This window comes from Salvelinus namaycush, chromosome 3 (assembly GCF_016432855.1).
Source record: "Salvelinus namaycush isolate Seneca chromosome 3, SaNama_1.0, whole genome shotgun sequence".
NCBI classification, from domain to species: domain Eukaryota; kingdom Metazoa; phylum Chordata; class Actinopteri; order Salmoniformes; family Salmonidae; genus Salvelinus; species Salvelinus namaycush.
In genome coordinates, this window is record NC_052309.1 from 10,378,922 (window position 1) to 10,398,024 (window position 19,103).

The 19,103-nt window shown below is 45.5% G+C and overlaps 1 protein-coding gene and 1 non-coding gene across 2 annotated transcripts in view; both read left to right on the forward strand.

Moving 5' to 3' along the window:
- The window catches only part of LOC120044927 (exosome RNA helicase MTR4-like), a 61,257-nt gene that overhangs the window by 1,971 nt on the left and 40,183 nt on the right, over nt 1–19,103 (forward strand). The window contains exons 2-14 of the mRNA XM_038989667.1: nt 275–415; nt 697–763; nt 898–960; nt 1,100–1,212; nt 1,398–1,572; nt 1,733–1,948; nt 2,358–2,456; nt 5,821–5,941; nt 6,091–6,222; nt 10,840–10,919; nt 11,992–12,102; nt 12,389–12,490; nt 16,924–17,049. Of these exons, the coding sequence (XP_038845595.1) occupies nt 275–415; nt 697–763; nt 898–960; nt 1,100–1,212; nt 1,398–1,572; nt 1,733–1,948; nt 2,358–2,456; nt 5,821–5,941; nt 6,091–6,222; nt 10,840–10,919; nt 11,992–12,102; nt 12,389–12,490; nt 16,924–17,049 (1,546 nt within the window). The remainder of the gene's footprint in view (nt 1–274; nt 416–696; nt 764–897; nt 961–1,099; nt 1,213–1,397; nt 1,573–1,732; nt 1,949–2,357; nt 2,457–5,820; nt 5,942–6,090; nt 6,223–10,839; nt 10,920–11,991; nt 12,103–12,388; nt 12,491–16,923; nt 17,050–19,103) is intronic.
- Nucleotides 2,120–2,249, forward strand: LOC120045249. The gene has a single exon (XR_005476678.1). It is a non-coding gene; the product is annotated as a small nucleolar RNA SNORA35 (small nucleolar RNA).

The window sequence follows — 19,103 nt, forward strand, 5'->3', positions numbered from 1 at the left end:
CAAATCCAGATTAATGCCCATGATTTTGGAGTGAGATGTTGAACGAGCAGGTGTCCACATATTTTTGGCCGTGTAGTGTATCTAATCAATGGAAGATGTAATTGACGGAATTAAAAGTTAAAGGATAGACTACAAGGACCAAGAGCCAACAGGTAGGCAGGCTGCTACTTAATATTGTGAATAAAGTTATTTGTAACTGTAGGATGAGAAAGCACATGCACGGCAGCCTCTTCTATTCTAAAGTAACATTACTGATTTTATTCTCACTTTTCAGGAAAGCAACCAGTAATGATGATAAAGGCGAAAAGAACGAGCCCACTGCTGCCAAGACCAAGAGGGAAGCAGACAACGACGGGACAGATGTGGTGTTCGGGAAAAAGGCCAAGCTGGAGACTGTCTCTACAGAGGAGATCAAGTAAGATGATGTGACTTTGAACAATTCTAGATTTGCTGCCTCCAGATCAGATCTAGCTACCGCTGCAGCATGGGTTTGAGTCCGGCCCACTGCAATTTCAGTGCACTCTTTCATCTCTACCGACTGCCTAGATTTGTAATTGTGTAAAGTGTTATGATTCCCTGTTGGTGTAGACACATGGCTTCATGGCTATATGATATACAAATTAGAGTGATGTGTGAATTCTACTCATGGTTAGTTAACGAATTGAATGCTAATGAATATGAAATGGCCATCCCCAGTCTTGCAGACTGCATGCCCAAAGTGAAGGTGGAGCCGGTTGAGACAGTGGAAGGATGCAATCACGAGGTAAGCGCTTTCACAGGTCTTTTGAAATATTAACAAAATATATTTATTTTTTATTAATTTATGAAACCTGGGTATAGTCCAATATATCAACCGGCTTCCCCTTACTGACATTTCTGTTTTCCTTACCTGAACAGGTGGCTCTGCCAGCCAATGAGGAGTACACACAGCTTAAGCCTCGTGTGGGGAAAGCAGCCAAGGTAGTGTAACTGTAAATCTCTGTTGCGTGGATATGGTGAAAGCACGGTCTGAAAATCAGGGCCTTAAACATTGCTTTGTCAAGTGACTCCAGTCCACCCATTTCTGTTCCTGCTAACGTCTTACTGGTCTGTTTTGCAGGAGTACCCCTTCATTCTGGATCCCTTCCAACGTGAGGCCATTCTGTGTATAGACAACAACCAGTCAGTGCTAGTGTCTGCCCACACCTCTGCAGGAAAGACTGTCTGTGCAGAGTGAGTTATTTTGGCTGTAAATTAGTTAATTGATTCATGTCACTGATTGGCTCGAGATTCCACTCACCTGATGTCCCAGGTCAAAATCAGTTCCTGTACTTAGGACCTCAAGGGCCAGATTAGTGTATCTAGGCAGTCTCTTAAACACTTTCCCAAACCCACGTCTACCCCTCCCCCTCCTCCAGGTATGCCATAGCTCTAGCCCTGAGAGGGAAGCAGAGGGTCATCTTCACCAGCCCCATCAAGGCCCTGAGTAACCAGAAGTACAGAGAGATGTACGAAGAGTTCCAAGATGTTGGCTTGATGACTGGTGATGTCACCATCAACCCCACTGCCTCTTGCCTTGTCATGACCACTGAGGTACAACATCAGAGCTTTCTGACCTCCGTCCCCTGCTCTCATCTGTCTCCTCTGCTCCATTCTATATTTTGGAGGGATAAGGATAACATGGAAGACTCATTTCTGTTGGGCATTTGTGTATACATTGGAGAATAAAGTAAACTTCTCCTTATTGTTTCAGATCCTGAGGAGCATGTTGTACCGAGGGTCAGAGGTCATGAGAGAGGTGTCCTGGGTCATCTTTGATGAGATCCATTACATGAGAGATGCAGAGCGTGGCGTGGTCTGGGAAGAGACCATCATCCTGCTCCCTGACAATGTCCACTATGTCTTCTTGTCCGCCACCATCCCCAACGCCAAGCAGTTTGCTGAGTGGATCTGCCACCTCCACAAACAGGTAGGGTTTATTTAATTAACTTGGTCACTTACTTGACTTATCCCTTGGTTCCTATAAGAAGCGCAGGCTGTTGACGGATGTCCCCCATCTTGTGCTTCCAGTGGTGTCCACCACATATCCTATTACTTTTAAAGACCGGTCCCCCCGGCACTGTCTAGTGACCGGTCCCCCCGGCACTGTCTAGTGACCGGTCTGCCATCCCCCTGGCTGCCCAGTCTCACTCCAGTGCCAGACTAACCTTGGTCAGCAGAAGGACTGGGCCGCAACACTGGCTGTTCCCTTTCGAAGGCCGAGCACACACTTGGAAAGAATTGACTGAATCGACTTAACTGTAAATAAAGGTTGAATAAATAGTGATTGTGATGAGATGCTAATACTTTACTGGTGACTTCCTCTTGTCCCCATGCAGCCCTGTCACGTGGTGTATACTGACTTTCGGCCCACCCCCCTGCAGCACTACATCTTCCCAGCAGGTGGCGACGGACTTCACCTTGTGGTGGATGAGAACGTAAGGACATCCACAATACCAGAGGTTTCCTCTGTCTTGACTGTGACAACACGATACTTTCTGCATTTACTATACACACTCACACACAGATGATGCACACCCTGTCATGGTGGAAATACACTTAATTCACTTCCTTGTACAGTCATTTGATAGTTGTATCCATAAAGATAAAGTGGAAATGTTTAGGAGCAGCAAGGGCTCAGTTGTGAAGTGGATGACCACACAAGCTCACAGAACGGTACAGGCTGATGCGTGTAGCGCATAAAAATCGTAATTCCTCAGTTGCAACGCTCACTACCGAGTTCCAAACCGCCTCTGGAAGCAATGTTAGCACAATAACTGTTAGTTGGGAGCTTCATGAAATGGGTTTCCATGGCCGAGCAGCCGCACAAGATCACCATGCGCAATGCCAAGTGTTGGCTGGACTGGTGTAAAGCTCTGCGCCATTGGAATCTTGAGCAGTGGAAACGCATTGTCCGGAGTGATGAATCACGCTTCACCATCTTGCAACCCGACAAGCTAATCTGGGTTTGGCGGATGCCAGGAGATTTATTTTATTTTTATTGAACCAGGTAGGCCAGTTAAGAACAAGTTCTCATTTACAACTGCGACCTGGTCAAGATAAAGCAAAGCAGTGCGACACAAACAACAACACATAAACAAACGTACAGTCAATAACACAATAGAAAAATGTATGTACAGTGTATGCGAATGTAGTAAGATTATGGAGGTAAGGCAATACATAGGCCATAGTGGTGAAATAATTACAATTTAGCATTAACACGAGTGATAGATGTGCAGAAGATGAATGTGCAAGTAGAGATACTGGGGTGCAAAGGAGCAAAAAAACAAATAACAATATGGGGATGAGGTAGTTGGGTGGGCTGTGTACAGGTGCAATGATCGGTAAGCTGCTCTGACAGCTGATGTTTAAAGTTAGTAAGGTAGTAATGGTACCTACCCCAATGCATAGTGCCAACTGTAAAGGAGGAATAATGGTCTGGGGCTGTTTTTCATGGTTCGGGCTAGGTCTGTGTTAAGCATTGCTTGCATCACGCTGTTGTCGTAACAGGCCAGATGGGTTACAGTGATGAGAGCACACAAAAATCACTCCATTATTTAGGTTTGGTTTACAATGTCTGTCAGTGGGATGACTAAGCATGGTGTTAGGTACCTGGCTAAACATACAAGTAGCAGCTTAGTGATAGCCATTCACACCTCTGGGAATAGTAGCTTAGTGATAACTATTCACACCTCTGGGAATAGTAGCTTACTGATAACTATTCACACCTCTGGGAATAGTAGCTTAGTGATAGCCATTCACACCACTGGGAATAGTAGCTTAGTGATAGCCATTCACACCTCTGGGAATAGTAGCTTAGTGATAGCCATTCACACCTCTGGGAATAGTAGCTTACTGATAACTATTCACACCTCTGGGAATAGTAGCTTAGTGATAGCCATTCACACCACTGGGAATAGTAGCTTAGTGATAGCCATTCACACCTCTGGGAATAGTAGCTTAGTGATAGCCATTCACACCTCTGGGAATAGTAGCTTACTGATAACTATTCACACCTCTGGGAATAGTAACTTACTGATAACTATTCACACCTCTGGGAATAGTAGCTTAGTGATAGCCATTCACACCTCTGGGAATAGTAGCTTACTGATAACTATTCACACCTCTGGGAATAGTAACTTAGTGATAGCCATTCACACCTCTGGGAATAGTAGCTTAGTGATAGCCATTCACACCACTGGGAATAGTAGCTTAGTGATAGCCATTCACACCTCTGGGAATAGTAGCTTAGTGATAGCCATTCACACCTCTGGGAATAGTAGCTTACTGATAACTATTCACACCTCTGGGAATAGTAACTTACTGATAACTATTCACACCTCTGGGAATAGTAGCTTAGTGATAGCCATTCACACCTCTGGGAATAGTAGCTTACTGATAACTATTCACACCTCTGGGAATAGTAACTTAGTGATAGCCATTCACACCACTGGGAATAGTAGCTTAGTGATAGCCATTCACACCTCTGGGAATAGTAGCTTAGTGATAGCCATTCACACCTCTGGGAATAGTAGCTTAGTGATAGCCATTCACACCTCTGGGAATAGTAGCTTAGTGATAGCCATTCACACCTCTGGGAATAGTAGCTTACTGATAACTATTCACACCTCTGGGAATAGTAACTTAGTGATAGCCATTCACACCACTGGGAATAGTAGCTTAGTGATAGCCATTCACACCTCTGGGAATAGTAGCTTAGTGATAGCCATTCACACCTCTGGGAATAGTAGCTTAGTGATAGCCATTCACACCTCTGGGAATAGTAGCTTAGTGAGAACTATTCACACCTCTGGGAATAGTAGCTTAGTGAGAACTATTCACACCTCTGGGAATGACCGATGTGTTGAATATTAGGGCCGGATGTTGACTGTCCAGATTGCTTACAACTATTAAAGTTTTATCCTTCACCACAGAAGACCAAACTGCGTCGAAGTTATATCTGTCAGTTTGTAATAGAATGTGAAATGAGCCCAGAGTGTCTGATATTGTCTACTCTAGGGTCGGTTATTGATCCAGTGTCTGATCGTACCTACTCTAGGGTCGGTTATTGATCCAGTGTCTGATCGTACCTACCCCAGGGTCGGTTATTGATCCAGTGTCTGATCGTGTCTACTCCAGGGTCGGTTATTGATCCAGTGTCTGATCGTACCTAATCCAGGGTCGGTTATTGATCCAGAGTGTCTGATCGTGTCTACTCCGGGGGCGGTTATTGATCCAGAGTGTCTGATTGTGTCTACACTAGGGTTGGTTATTGATCCAGAGTGTCTGATCGTGTCTACTCTAGGGTCGGTTATTGATCCAGTGTCTGATCGTGTCTACTCCAGGGTCGGTTATTGATCCAGTGTCTGATCGTGTCTACTCCAGGGTCGGTTATTGATCCAGAGTGTCTGATCGTGTCTACTTTAGGGTCGGTTATTGATCCAGCGTGTCTGATCGTGTCTACTCTAGGGTCGGTTATTGATCCAGTGTCTGATCGTGTCTACTCCAGGGTCGGTTATTGATCCAGAGTGTCGGATCGTGTCTACTCGAGGGTCGGTTATTGATCCAGTGTCTGATCGTACCTACTCCAGGGTCGGTTATTGATCCAGTGTCTGATCGTGTCTACTCCAGGGTCGGTTATTGATCCAGAGTGTCGGATCGTGTCTACTCGAGGGTCGGTTATTGATCCAGTGTCTGATCGTACCTACTCCAGGGTCGGTTATTGATCCAGAGTGTCTGATCGTGTCTACTCTAGGGTCGGTTATTGATCCAGTGTGTCTGATCGTGTCTTGTCTCCTCCAGGGAGAGTTCAGAGAGGAAAACTTCAACACGGCCATGCAGGTGCTGAGAGACACAGGGGACTCTGGGGGCAGCAGCGGAGGTGGCAAGTGGGACACCAAGGGACGCAAAGGAGGAACACGAGGTGTGTGACTTACTGCCTATACTGCTGACCACAAGTATTAATGTGAGCAAAGTTTTGTCAGATGATTCAGTGTCATCTAAATGTGGGTTTCAAAATTCCTGGAATGTTACCCAAAATCCCCTGTTTTGTTCACTGTGTTTTTACTTTAGGGCCGTCCAACGTGTTCAAGATCGTGAAGATGATCATGGAGAAGAACTTCCAGCCGGTTATCATCTTCAGCTTCAGTAAGAAGGAGTGTGAGGCCTACGCCCTGCAGGTGTCCAAGCTGGACTTCAACACAGGTAGCTACTCCCTCGATGGAGGGGGGGGGGGGGGGGGGGGGCTGTCCTAATGGGAATTAATTAGAGCACACCATAGCAATGCGCTTTGCAGTGTAAAACGGATGATTCTTATTGGACATGTTCAGGTAGTCTGCCTCCACCAGTCTGTTTTCTTCTATTTTGTGCTTGCTGAGTACAACCATGTACCTCCTCCAAGGGTGGGATGGGAATGTCAGGAATTTTGCTAACAGTGTTTTTAATAGTCGGCATCACTCAAAAGGGATTCAAACGGGGCCTAAAATTAACACCTGCCAGCTGCGGGTAGATTTCACCAGCCACGTTGGCGTGTGGTCAGGGCTCCACAGTGCTAGCATTTCATTTGTAAATAAAGATTGTATGGTATCTGTATAGTGTCGTGTCTCTGTGGGGGGGGGGGGGGTCTGTATGGTGTGTGGCTCCACAGTGCTAGCATTTCACTCGCATTTGTAAATAAAAATTGTGGTGTGTGTGTGTTGTCTGTATGGTGTGTGTGTGTTGTCTGTATGGTGTGTGTGTGTTGTCTGTATGGTGTGTGTGTGTTGTCTGTATGGTGTGTGTCTGGTGTGTGTGTTGTCTGTATGGTGTGTGTGTTGTCTGTATGGTGTGTGTGTGTCTGTATGGTGTGTGTGTGTCTGTATGGTGTGTGTGTGTGTGTGGGGTGTCTGTGTGTGGGTAGTGTGTGTGGGGTGTCTGTATGGTGTCTGTGTGGTGTCTGTATGGTGTCTGTATGGTGTCTGTGTGGTGTCTGTGTGGTGTCTGTATGGTGTGTGGGAGGTCATTTTTTTGTAAAAAGGTATTTTGGAATCTACCAGCCACAAAATGTTCATTTTAACTGTATATGTAACTCACTGCTCTCTCTCCTTTGCTCTCTCTGTGGTGTGACTGACAATACAAACTAAATCCACTGATTTGAAGGCAGAGCATGCCAGCCATGGGCTACATAAAAGCATGCCACTCAACACTGGACTACACAACCTTTCTGTGGGCAGATGTGTCCCAAATGGAACTCTATTCACTACTTTTCACCAGGGCCCATTCAGAATAGAGTACTTTTTGATACGTAGCCATGGAATGGCTATTAAACACTTGACGACACTATGTGCCAGTATGTTATGCAGACTATGCTGATTCATAGCGCGATGATCCTGAGTAGCAGCAGGATGATAAATCTAGGCTGCAGATTTAATTGGTTAACTGTGGAAAAACACAGGAGTCAGAGTACGTTCTGCGTAGCTGGTCGAAAGTTCACGCTTTCGTGTGTGATTTGATTAAGTCAGTTAAGTGCAAGAGCACCAAATGTTCTCTGTCCACCGGCCAGACTAGGATGGCTGCATATCCAGCGAGCTGACTCCTCCAGCAGACATCAATATGCCCCATTGTGCTTTCTCGGCTGCTTTTAGATCTCTGCTCCACTTACAGTGAAGAAATGCATTATGGGGTACTGCCCAGTCAGTCTCTGAGGGGGGAGAGACAACACGGTGTAATGATAAAGATGATGGAGCAGATAAATCTTGGCTTGACCCTACAGAGGTTTCTATCCCTCCATCCTGACCAGAGGCTGTTTGTACTAAAATAACAAATATTTTGACATTCTTCCTCCCTTTGTTGTTGCGTTGCAACACACTGACGCTGATACATCTTGTGAAAGATTTTGTATTTACACAACCAATTTCACTAAGCCCTGCGTGCGTGTGTGATGTGTGGTTTACGCAGAAGGTTTTACAATTCCTCTCTCTCTCACAAAAACCTGTTTATCACCGTAGCAGTTCTTTAATAGCATCGTGATAAGGAGCAGAACTGTTGTAGTTTTGTGTAAGTTGTATTTATAGAAACAGAGGTGCTGGTCTGTTTTCAGGTTTAGGCAAATCCAGTGTTTCTTTAACTCTGTCCTCAGGACTCCAAGGGCTGCACATAATTTAGTTTTTTGCCCTAGTACTACACAGCTGATTCAAATAATAATCCAGCTTTGATTATTTAACTCAGCTGTGTAGTACTAGGGCAAAAAAACAAAATGTGGAGCTCTTTGTGTCCCGAGGACAGCAAGGATTGTAGTAATGCTATTGAGGATCATAGAGAGAAGGGAGCCACGTGCTTCAGTCTTTCTCTTCTCTCTCTTTCCTGACCCCTGGCCATCTTTTTCTCTTTCCCCTCCCCCCTCTAATGAACTTCTCTGGCTGGGGTTGAATCCTTTATGACACATTGTTTCTGGGCTGTGTTTCTGGAACTGTCAGGCATGGCTTTTCCTCTGACACTGGCCCTGGAATCAACCAACCAACAGCATCACAGACTGACTGGCTCTATGATGAGTAGTCACATGTTGAAGTGTCTGCTGCTGTCTAATTGACTGGTAAAGTGTCCCGTTGTTAAATAAGTAGTCTATCATTTGACTAGGCTACCAAGAGAATCGGGCTATGATAAATGGTCATATGTTTGTTTCTCAGGCTGACCTGGATGTCATCTGATTAACTGTATGGCGTGGCGTTCTGTGTGGCGTGGCGCCTGTATAGTGTGGCGCCTGTATTGTGTGGCGCCTGTATAGTGTGTGTGTGGCGTGGCGCCTGTATAGTGTGTGTGTGGCGTGGCGCCTGTATAGTGTGTGTGTGGCGTGGCGCCTGTATAGTGTGTGTGTGGCGCCTGTATAGTGTGAGTGGGGTGTGGCGCCTGTATAGTGTGTGTGTGTGTGTGGCGCCTGTATTGTTGCGCCTGTGTGTGTGTGTGTGTGGGGCGCCTGTATTGTGTGTGTGGGGCGCCTGTATTGTGTGTGTGGGGCGCCTGTATTGTGTGTGTGGGGCGCCTGTATTGTGTGTGTGGGGCGCCTGTATTGTGTGTGTGGGGCGCCTGTATTGTGTGTGTGGGGCGCCTGTATTGTGTGTGTGTATGGGGCGCCTGTATTGTGTGTGTGTATGGGGCGCCTGTATTGTGTGTGTGTGTGGGGCGCCTGTATTGTGTGTGTGTGTGTGGGGCGCCTGTATTGTGTGTGTGTGTGTGTGTGTGTGTGGGGTGCCTGTATAGTGTGTGTGTGTGTGGCGTGGCGCCTGTATTGCGCGTGGCAGATATGTGGTTGTGTGAGGACACCAACCGTAAGCCCGTTCTCCCTCTGGTTCTTTCATCTCCAGAACGTGTGTTTGTCTGTTTGGAACCTCTGTGCTAAGACATTAGGCATGTGTATATTAAATAACTCTTGATGTGTTTGTCTGTGTGATGGACTCTGTGTGTGTGACTCTGTGTGAGTGTGTTGGGTGTTTTCTAAAGAGTTTAACTTTGGGTCCAGTGCCAGAGAGTTGATGTACGCCCACAGGCTGTGGTGTGTGTCTGTTTGCTCGTTGGTGTCTGTCAGACTGACCTTACTCTGCAGTGTGGGCTAGGACTCCAGGGAGCAGGCGGACCGTGACACTACCCCACTATGACCACTTACACCAATAACCTAAGGAACCATTACTCACGTCCAAAGCCAGAAAGATTCCAGCCCTGGTTACATTTGTAAGCAGCCAGTTGGGTTCTGAAGGAGAGGAGAGGCGCACTCTCCCATACCGGCACACACACGGGCCTGCCTACAGTCACCGTGGAGTGCAAATACAAGTCATGTATTTGAATATGAAAATGGCTGTGGGTTATCATATCTGCATGTATTTTATTCCTGTTTGCCTCAGTTCCTGGTCTGATCCATCAGACTGTCTATCACTGCATGTACTTTTACATAGTCTGCGCTGCAACATTGCTCTCAGACAAAACACTCACTACCTGCCCTGTCAGAGGGTCCTGTGTGGCTGTCTGTAGAGCGTGGCATTTGCAACGCCAGGGTTGTGGGTTTGATTCCTATGGGGCACCAGTACAAAAATGTATGCACTCACTACTGTAAGTGGCTCTGGATAAGAGCATCTGCTAAACGACTGACTCACTACTGTAAGTGGCTCTGGATAAGAGGGTCTGCTAAATGACTCACTACTGTAAGTGGCTCTGGATAAGAGGGTCTGCTAAATGACTCACTACTGTAAGTGGCTCTGGATAAGAGGGTCTGCTAAATGACTCACTACTGTAGTGGATAAGAGTCTGCTAAATGACTCACTACTGTAGTGGTTCTGGATAAGAGTCTGCTAAATGACTCACTACTGTAGTGGTTCTGGATAAGAGTCTGCTAAATTACTCACTACTGTAGTGGCTCTGAATAAGAGTGTCTGCTCAATGACTCACTACTGTAGTGGTTCTGGATAAGAGTCTGCTAAATTACTCACTACTGTAGTGGTTCTGGATAAGAGTCTGCTAAATGACTCACTACTGTAGTGGTTCTGGATAAGAGTCTGCTAAATGACTCACTACTGTAGTGGCTCTGGATAAGAGTGTCTGCTCAATGACTCACTACTGTTAGTGGCTCTGGATAAGAGTGTCTGCTCAATGACTCACTAATGTTAGTGGCTCTGGATAAGAGTGTCTGCTCAATGACTCACTAATGTTAGTGGCTCTGGATAAGAGTGTCTGCTCAATTGACTCATGTAAATGTAGAAGGCTGTTGAGCTTTGGAGTGGTGGCGGAGGTGGCACTACACACGTCTGATGGTCAACCGTGTCAGTTAATATGCACATGTCCCATTTGTTTTTCCAGATGAGGAGAAGCAGCTTGTAGAGGAGGTGTTTAACAACGCTGTAGACTGTCTGTCTGACGATGACAAGAAGCTGCCTCAGGTGGGTCGGTTGATTTGAATATCATTAAATATATACACACACACACTGAAAAAAGCCTGATTTGCTTGTTTGCCATACATGCTGTTCTCACTTAAATCATTGATTTTGTTAGCCTTCTGGCGCCTTGTAAGCCATTTAAAACTTCCCCCATTTCCGTCAGCGACCACGCAGCCATTTCATGCACGCCATACAAAGTCAATAGAGGCAGAAGAAATGTCTCCTGTCATGTTGAACTCCACTCTAATAAAGTCTGTGTGAATTGGGTCTCCTTGATGTGTGGTCATCCGTGGCTATTAGAACTCTAACACACGAGCCACAGCAAAGAGCAACGTGAAGAGCTTGTTCTGAAATGGTTCAGCTTGGTGACATGCTGAGATATTTTGGAGGTTCTGAAAGTGGATTCTTTATAAGAGGGAGCCTGTAAAAGTTTCCACCACTCTCTCTGTGGTTCGCGCTAGTGGTTTTGATTACAAACACACACTATTTCCTTATTTCTCTATCCCTTTATACCGTTAGTTCAGGCTGTATAGGATTTGTTCTCCTGTGGTTGTTTCTGATTGTGTAGTTTTAGCAGGCAGCCTAGCGATTAAGACAATTGGGACAGTAACCGAAAGGTTGCTGGTTCGAATCCTTGATCCGACTAAGTTAACGTAATCCCTTGAGCAAGGAACTTAACCCTAATTGTTCCTGTAAGTCGCTCTGGATAAGAGCATCTGCTGAGTGACAAATGTAAAATTCTACTGAGCAGTGGTCGTTGGTTTATAGTGTAGTAGAGCTGTCAGAAGGCTGCTGCATTTTGAAGGCTGGCTCAGGGGGTCTGTTAATGGTCACAACCATGTGTGTGGCTCTGCTAGGGTCAGAGGAGGACAGAGTATTTATATTCTTCAGATGGATGGCTGGCTTAAGCTAGTGTGAACAGTAAAACAAAGAAAATGTTTTACATTTTGATCTGACATCGTTGTATGGCTTCACTGATTTCTAGATTGTCCTGTCTTTGACATATGTTAGTGTGTCTTTAACAGGAAACGTGTTATATTAATCAAATGACTGATTATTATTGCTGTGTTTCCAGGTAGAGAATGTTCTACCACTACTGAAGAGAGGTATAGGGATTCACCACGGGGGACTGCTCCCCATCCTGAAGGAAACCATTGAGATCCTCTTCTCTGAGGGGCTAATTAAGGTAGGCCTTGCCGGTCTGGAACTTACCTGGATCTCACTTCAAATTATACAGAACGTTGTCATTCACTAGAAACCTTTTCACGCCATCACTCCCACCCCAAACATACTGTGCTGGCTTGGATATTGTCATTTCCAGCACGGTTCCAGCAACTATTATGGATCCAACCAGACTAGCACAGTACACCTCGGCTAATCTCAGCTCAATAGGGTGAAAAGGCTATAGCCATTTCTGTGTGTTTTAAATTGGAGTGAGTTTGCTAAATGTGATGTTGATCCTCTCTCCTCAGGCGTTGTTTGCCACAGAGACCTTTGCCATGGGCATCAACATGCCTGCCCGCACCGTCCTGTTCACCAGCGCACGCAAGTTTGACGGCAAAGACTTCCGATGGGTAACACACCTTTTAATGAGCCAGGCTCCTGCTGGGTAACAAACCTTTTGATGAGCAAAGGCTCCCGCTGGGTAACACTCGTTTTGATGAGCCAGGCTCCTGCTGGGTAACACTCGTTTTGATGAGCCTGGCTCCTGCTGGGTAACACTCGTTTTGATGAGCCTGGCTCCCGCTGGGTAACACTCGTTTTGATCAGCCTGGCTCCCGCTGGGTAACACTCGTTTGTTGAGCCTGGCTCCCACAGACCTGTGATTGTAACACGTTGGTAAAGACAGGGTCACTGCATTATGTTAGTGACTGACTGTGTCCTCATGGGGACGTTTTTCTTCATTGTAAGTTTCATCACTCCCTGGAATGATTAATAGCCTTAATTAGGTTCAACTCAATACCCACGTGTCTGTGGGTAATTTCTGCTATGTTGCAACCAGATTGACGGATGAGCCCAGGGTTAACTTCATGTAGTGCAGCGCTCTTCTCTCTTAACAGGTCATATTGAGGGTTCATCATTTCCGTTATGTGTGTGTGCATTGACGCCTTTATAAGGCCACGGAGGGAGCACAGAGGGAGCTGGGAGTCTCTGGCGTAAGATAAACAGCCACGTTTTGTTTATGTGAGGAGTTGGGGGCCACGGGGCCGGCCGTGAATCAAGCTGTTGGGAATGAAAGGGCCAGATCATTACACCTCTGGCTCGGAGAGGGATGGGGGGAGAGAGGGAGAAAGGATGAGGAGAGAGGGAAAGGGAAGCGGCTGTCCAAGAGGCTTGCAAAGAACATCTGGTGTGGTTAAACTGGTGCCAGAACACCACGCATGCAGTCAAGGCTTCTCTTCTCCTCCCCTCTTCTCTCCTTCCCTCCCTCAGTAACAAAACAGAGAGCAGAAATCCAGGGCCTCTTCGTGGGGTGACTGCTCCCTCTTATCTCGCTCCATATGCTCATCTTTCTCCATCCCTCCTTCCTTCCCTTCCCCCTCAGAGATTTATGAGGAGAGGACCGTCCAGAGCCAGTCTTATAATCAGGACCTTATGATGTAGAGCACCAAAAATGCCCAAGAGATTATGATTGAATCTGCATGACGAAGGTATCAACAGAGCTGTTCGTGTTAGTTTCGTGGCAGAGAATGTTTATACAGTTAGAGATGAAAGAAAATCTGTTGATTAGCCTAATCAGAGCCATGTGTGTCATGCAGCGTTAGTAAAGCAGAGGGTTTTAAAGCCAAGGGGCAAATCAAGGCCTTCCAGCTCCTCCATGTTAATGTTCTGAAGAGGTGTTGCAACGCCAGGGTAAAGTTTCAAGTTTTACTAGTCGTATGTATGGGATACACATGGTATACACCGTCCAACGAAATGCTTACTTGCAGGTTCCTCCTCGACAATGCAACAACAATAAAAGTGAAGAATATGATCATAAAGTAAATGGCTCAGTAGAATATAATAAACATTTTAGCATAAGTATCAAGTTTTATTAGTCACATGGGTGCCGAATACAACAGGTGTAGAGTTTACAGTGAAATGCTTACTTACGAGCCCCTAACCAACAATGCAGTTAAAAAAATAAATAAGAATAAGAAATAAAAGTAACAAGTAATTAAAGAGCAGATGTAAAATAACAATAACGAGACTATATACAGGGGGTACCGGTACAGAGTCAATGTGCGGGGGCACCGGTTAGTTGAGGTAATATGTACATGTAGGTGGCGTTATTAAAGTGACTATGCATAGATGATAACAGAGAGTAGCAGCGGTGTAAAGGGGGGTATGCAAATAATCTGGGTAGCCATTTGATTAGACATTGAGGAGTCTTATGGCTTGGGGGTAGAAGCTGTTTAGAAGCCTCTTGGACCTAGACTTGGCACTCCGGTACCGCTTGCTGTGCGGTAGCAGAGAGAAAAGTCTATGACTAGGGTGGCTGGAGTCTTCGACAACTTTTAGGGCCTTCCTCTGACACCGCCTGGTATAGAGGTCCTGGATGGCAGGAAGCTTGGCCCCAGTGATGTACTGGGCCCTACGCACTACTCTCTGTAGTGCCTTGCGGTCAGAGGCCGAGCAATCGCCATACCAGGCAGTGATGCAACCAGTCAAGATGCTCGCGATGGTGCAGCTGTAGAACCTTTTGAGGATCTGAGGACCCATGCTCAATCTTTTCAGTCTCCTGAGGGGGAATAGGTTTTGTCGTGCCCTCTTCACGACTGTCTTGGTGTGCTTGGACTATGTTAGTTTGTTGGTGGGTGAAGTGGACACCAATGAACTTGAAGCTCTGATCCTGCTCCACTACAGCCCCGTCGATGAGAATGGGGGCACAGGGACTATTTTGGTCTGCTTAAAACTTGTTGGTATTACAGACTTAGACAGGGAGAGGTTGAAAATGTCAGTGAAGACACTTGCCAGTTGGTCAGCGCATGTTCGCAGTACACGTCCTGGTAATCTGTCTGGCCCTACGGCCTTGTGAATGTTGACCTGTTTAAAGGTCTTACATCGGCTGCGGAGAGCGTGATCACACAGGCTTCCGGCAACAGCTGGTGCATCTCATGCATGTTTGTGTTATTTGCCTCGAAGCGAGCATAGAAGTAGTTTAGCTTGTCTGGTAGGCTCGTGTCACTGGGCAGCTCTCGGCTGTGCTTCCCTTTGTAGTCTGTAATAGTTTGCAAGCCCTGCCACATCCGACGAGCGTCAGAGCCGGTGTAGTACGATTCGATCTTAGTCCTGTATTGACGCTTTCCCTATTTGATGGTTCGTCGGAAGGCGTAGCGGGATTTCTTATTAGCCGGGTTAGAGTCCCACTCTTTGAAAGCGGCAGCTCTAGCCTTTAGCTCAGTGCGATATTGCCTGTAATTCATTGCTTCTGGTTGGCGTATGTACGGTCGGTCACTGTGGGGACAACGTCGTCGATGTACTTATTGACGAAGCCAATGACTGATGTGGTGTACTCCTCAATTCCATCGGCGGAATCCCGGAACATATTCCAGTCTGTGCTAGCAAAACAGTCCTGTAGCTTAGCATCTGCTTCATCTGACCACTTTTTATTGATTGAGTCACTGGTGCTTCCTGCTTTAATTTTTGCTTGTACGCAGGAATCAGGAGGATAGAATTATGGTCAGATTTGCCAAATGGATGGCGAGGGAGAGCTTTGTATACGTCTCTGTGTGTGGAGTAAAGGTGGTCTACAGTTTTTTTTTTCTCTCTGGTTGCACATTTAACATGCTAATTGAAATTTGGTAAGACAGATTTAATGTTCCCTGCATTCAAGTCCCCGGCTACAAGGAGTGGCGTCTCTGGGTGAGCGTTTTCCTATTTGCTTATGGCAGAATACAGCTCATTCAGTGCGGTCTTTGTGCCAGCATCAGTCTGTGGTGATATATTGACACCTACGAAAAATACAGATGATTAACTCTCTTGGTAGATAGTGTGGTCTACAGATTATCATGAGTTACTCTACCTCAGGTGAGCAAAACCTTGAGACTTCCTTAGATATTGTGCACCAGCTGTTATTTACAAAAATACATAGTCCGCCGCGCCTTGTCTTACCAGACTCCGCTGTTCTATCCTGCTGATACAGGGTATAACAAGCCAGCTGTATGTTGATAATGTCGTTGTTTAGCCACGACTCAGTGAAGCATAACATTTTACAGTTTTGAATGACCCGTTGGTTGTTTAATCTTCCTCGTAGGTCATCGATTTTATTTTCCAAAGATTGCACGTCTGCTAGCAGAATGGAAGGAAGTGGGACTTTATTCGATCGCGTACGAGTTCTCAGAAGGCAGCCCTCCTTCTGGCCCCTTTTTCTCTGCCTTGTCTTCATACAAATGACGGGGATCTGGGCCTGTTCCCAGGAAAGCAGTATATCATACACATCAGGCTCGTCGGAGTTGTTAAAGGGAAAAAAGGATTCTGCCAGTCCGTGGTGCGTAATCGCTGTTCTGATTTCCTCAAGTTATTTTCTGTCATATGAGACCGTAGCAGCAACATTATGTACAAAATATATATTTTTTAAATAATTTACAAACAACGCAAAGAAACAAAGAAAAAAAACAATTGGTTAGGGATATGTAAAACGTCAGCCTTGTTCTCCGGCGCCATCTTTATAATACAAGAATTACAATTTATAATATTTACACATGTTTGGGGGATTGGCCGCAAGTAGTGTAAATGTTGCATAAAAAACCCAATCTACCTTCAGGAGCATACTCCAGCTGACTGTTCGAGCTCCTAATTGGTTCAGAAAAAAGTATTTGAACATGTACATGTAGACCTCTAAAAGAATCCTTCCCATGACATTCTGTACACATTGGTTCGAATGACTAGAAACTGAAATAGTTTTCCTTGTTTCATTGGTCCTACACGTTTATTCTGCTCTACATTACATCTTTGTGTGAATGTTGACGTGCTGTGTGTGTGTGACCATATTAATGAGTTGTGCGCCTCTCTCTCTCTCTGTTAGATCACGTCTGGCGAGTACATCCAGATGTCTGGCCGAGCTGGCAGGAGAGGGATGGACGAGAGAGGCATTGTCATCTTCATGGTTGATGAGAAGATGAGCCCTGCAGTGGGGAAACAGCTGCTCAAGGTACTACTGACTCCACAGACTGCACACTGGGGCTTTTAAATAACAGCCGTGTGTGTCTGTGGAACATATTCTTAGAGATGAATGATTAATCATCATAGTTTATCTCCATGTGTATACTTTGTGTCAATACACACACGAACCATTGGGATGCCTAAAGTGTTGGCATTGATATCTTCTTTAGACGTTATACAGTGTATGTACTAAGACATGTGTTATGAGTCCCTGTAGACTTTGGCCAGTTGTAAAACCCGTTCAGCACCAGACCAGTAACTCTTGGAACGTTGCAATAATCCTAACCCCTGTTGGGATGATGTCAAAATGGTTCTCGTGCCAACACAGCTCCCCGAGTGTTCTCAAAACGACTCAATTTCTCCCCTCCACACGCTGTCCAAGTGACATACAGACTCTGCGAATGATTGCAATGAGGGGGTTGGGGAGATTAAGGGATTTACAATCACAACCTGAGCCAAGACCCTCATATCCTCCTGAGCTGCAGTGGGAGAGTGAGTCAGTCGTTTTAGGGTTGTCTACTGGGTCATAGAGCTCCTTCCCGGCCCTCGGGTCGTTTACGAACACGCTCTACAGCCGAACACACACAGGCGTGTGCAGAAAAACACTTCTCTGAACCGTTAGCAACTTCCTGACCCACGGGTCATTTACAAACTCACTCAGCTGTAGCCAAACACTTCTCCTAAACTTTAGGGAGCCATAATCAGGTACCTAAGGACTCTTGGTATGATTAACTGACTTACACGTTCAAACCTCAACCCCCTTCCTGATCCATTTTTGGAGTTCTGTAGAAGCTTTGCATAGGGAGTCATGATATGACCAGGGACGTCTGGAGCCTTGGTTTGATTAACAGGCTTGCAGGCCTCAAACTCCAAACCTTAAACCTCTTTCTCTCCATTTAGGGGTCCTGTCGTGTTAAAGTTGTCTCTGGGATAACAGTCAGTCCTCCATGTCTCTGCTCTGGTACCTTGGGTTGTTGGTCCTGGGTTGAGATCCATTTAGGCTTGCACAACTGGGTCTTTAATGGGCCAAGGGGCGGTTTAACACATGACAGATTAATGGCAGGGAGTGAGATGTCTCATTTTAAATGATTATCTGGCCCCGCTGGAGATCTCATTTCTCTTCTGACTATTCTGTTGTAATCGCTCACTAAGACTTTCGATTGCGCAAGAAAGTATCTGCGAAACTCAAACTGCCCTTGGCTTTGTTGACGAGTGGTCTCAAAACAGTTGAAACGATAACGAAGTGCATTCCCCGCCACTGTTTCGGTAAAAAGCTGATGGATGGGGATGGAGAAATGTAACCACTCATAAATTCATAAAGCTATGGATGCGTGTTTTTCAGGCTATATTTGGTTTGTTTACATGTACATTGTTTACTAACATTGGAGTAAAACAAGCTTATATTTTGGGTTCTGATGGAGTGTGGCAGCTCATGAGGCATTTAGAAGTTATGTTCTAAAATAATCAATGGGTATATATCATTCATTTAGAACTCAGGAAATGGATGTAGCAACTGCTGATTGCCCCTTTAAGTCCCTCACCAACAGCTGGTATTGATTTCAATGGGAGGGTCAAACTCCATGTTCGTGTTTCATTCTCTCACCACAGGAGTTGTCAGAGTAAGACGTGATGACAATGTTTAACTGATTCAAGATCTGTTCAGTTTAAACTGTACCATGAGATGCTCAGCTCTCCTTATGACATGCATTGATTCGGGGTTGTAGTCAAACCCTTCATTTCAATTCAGTCAGTTGATCTGAAATTCCGATGTTCCTCATTGAACAGCATGACTTGGTCTTCTGTACCGTATGTTCACCGAGTTACTCATTTTTCCTTATGACAGTATGTCTACTGAATGACCATATTCTTAGGACTGGGTGATATGGCCTAGAAATCATATAAGATTATTTTCAAACTTATGGGTGATTCACAATATACACTATACACTGCATTCGGAAAGAATTCAGACCCCTTGACTTTTCCACAATTTGTTACTTTACAGCCTTCTAAAATAGATTTATCTCATCAATCTATACACAATAC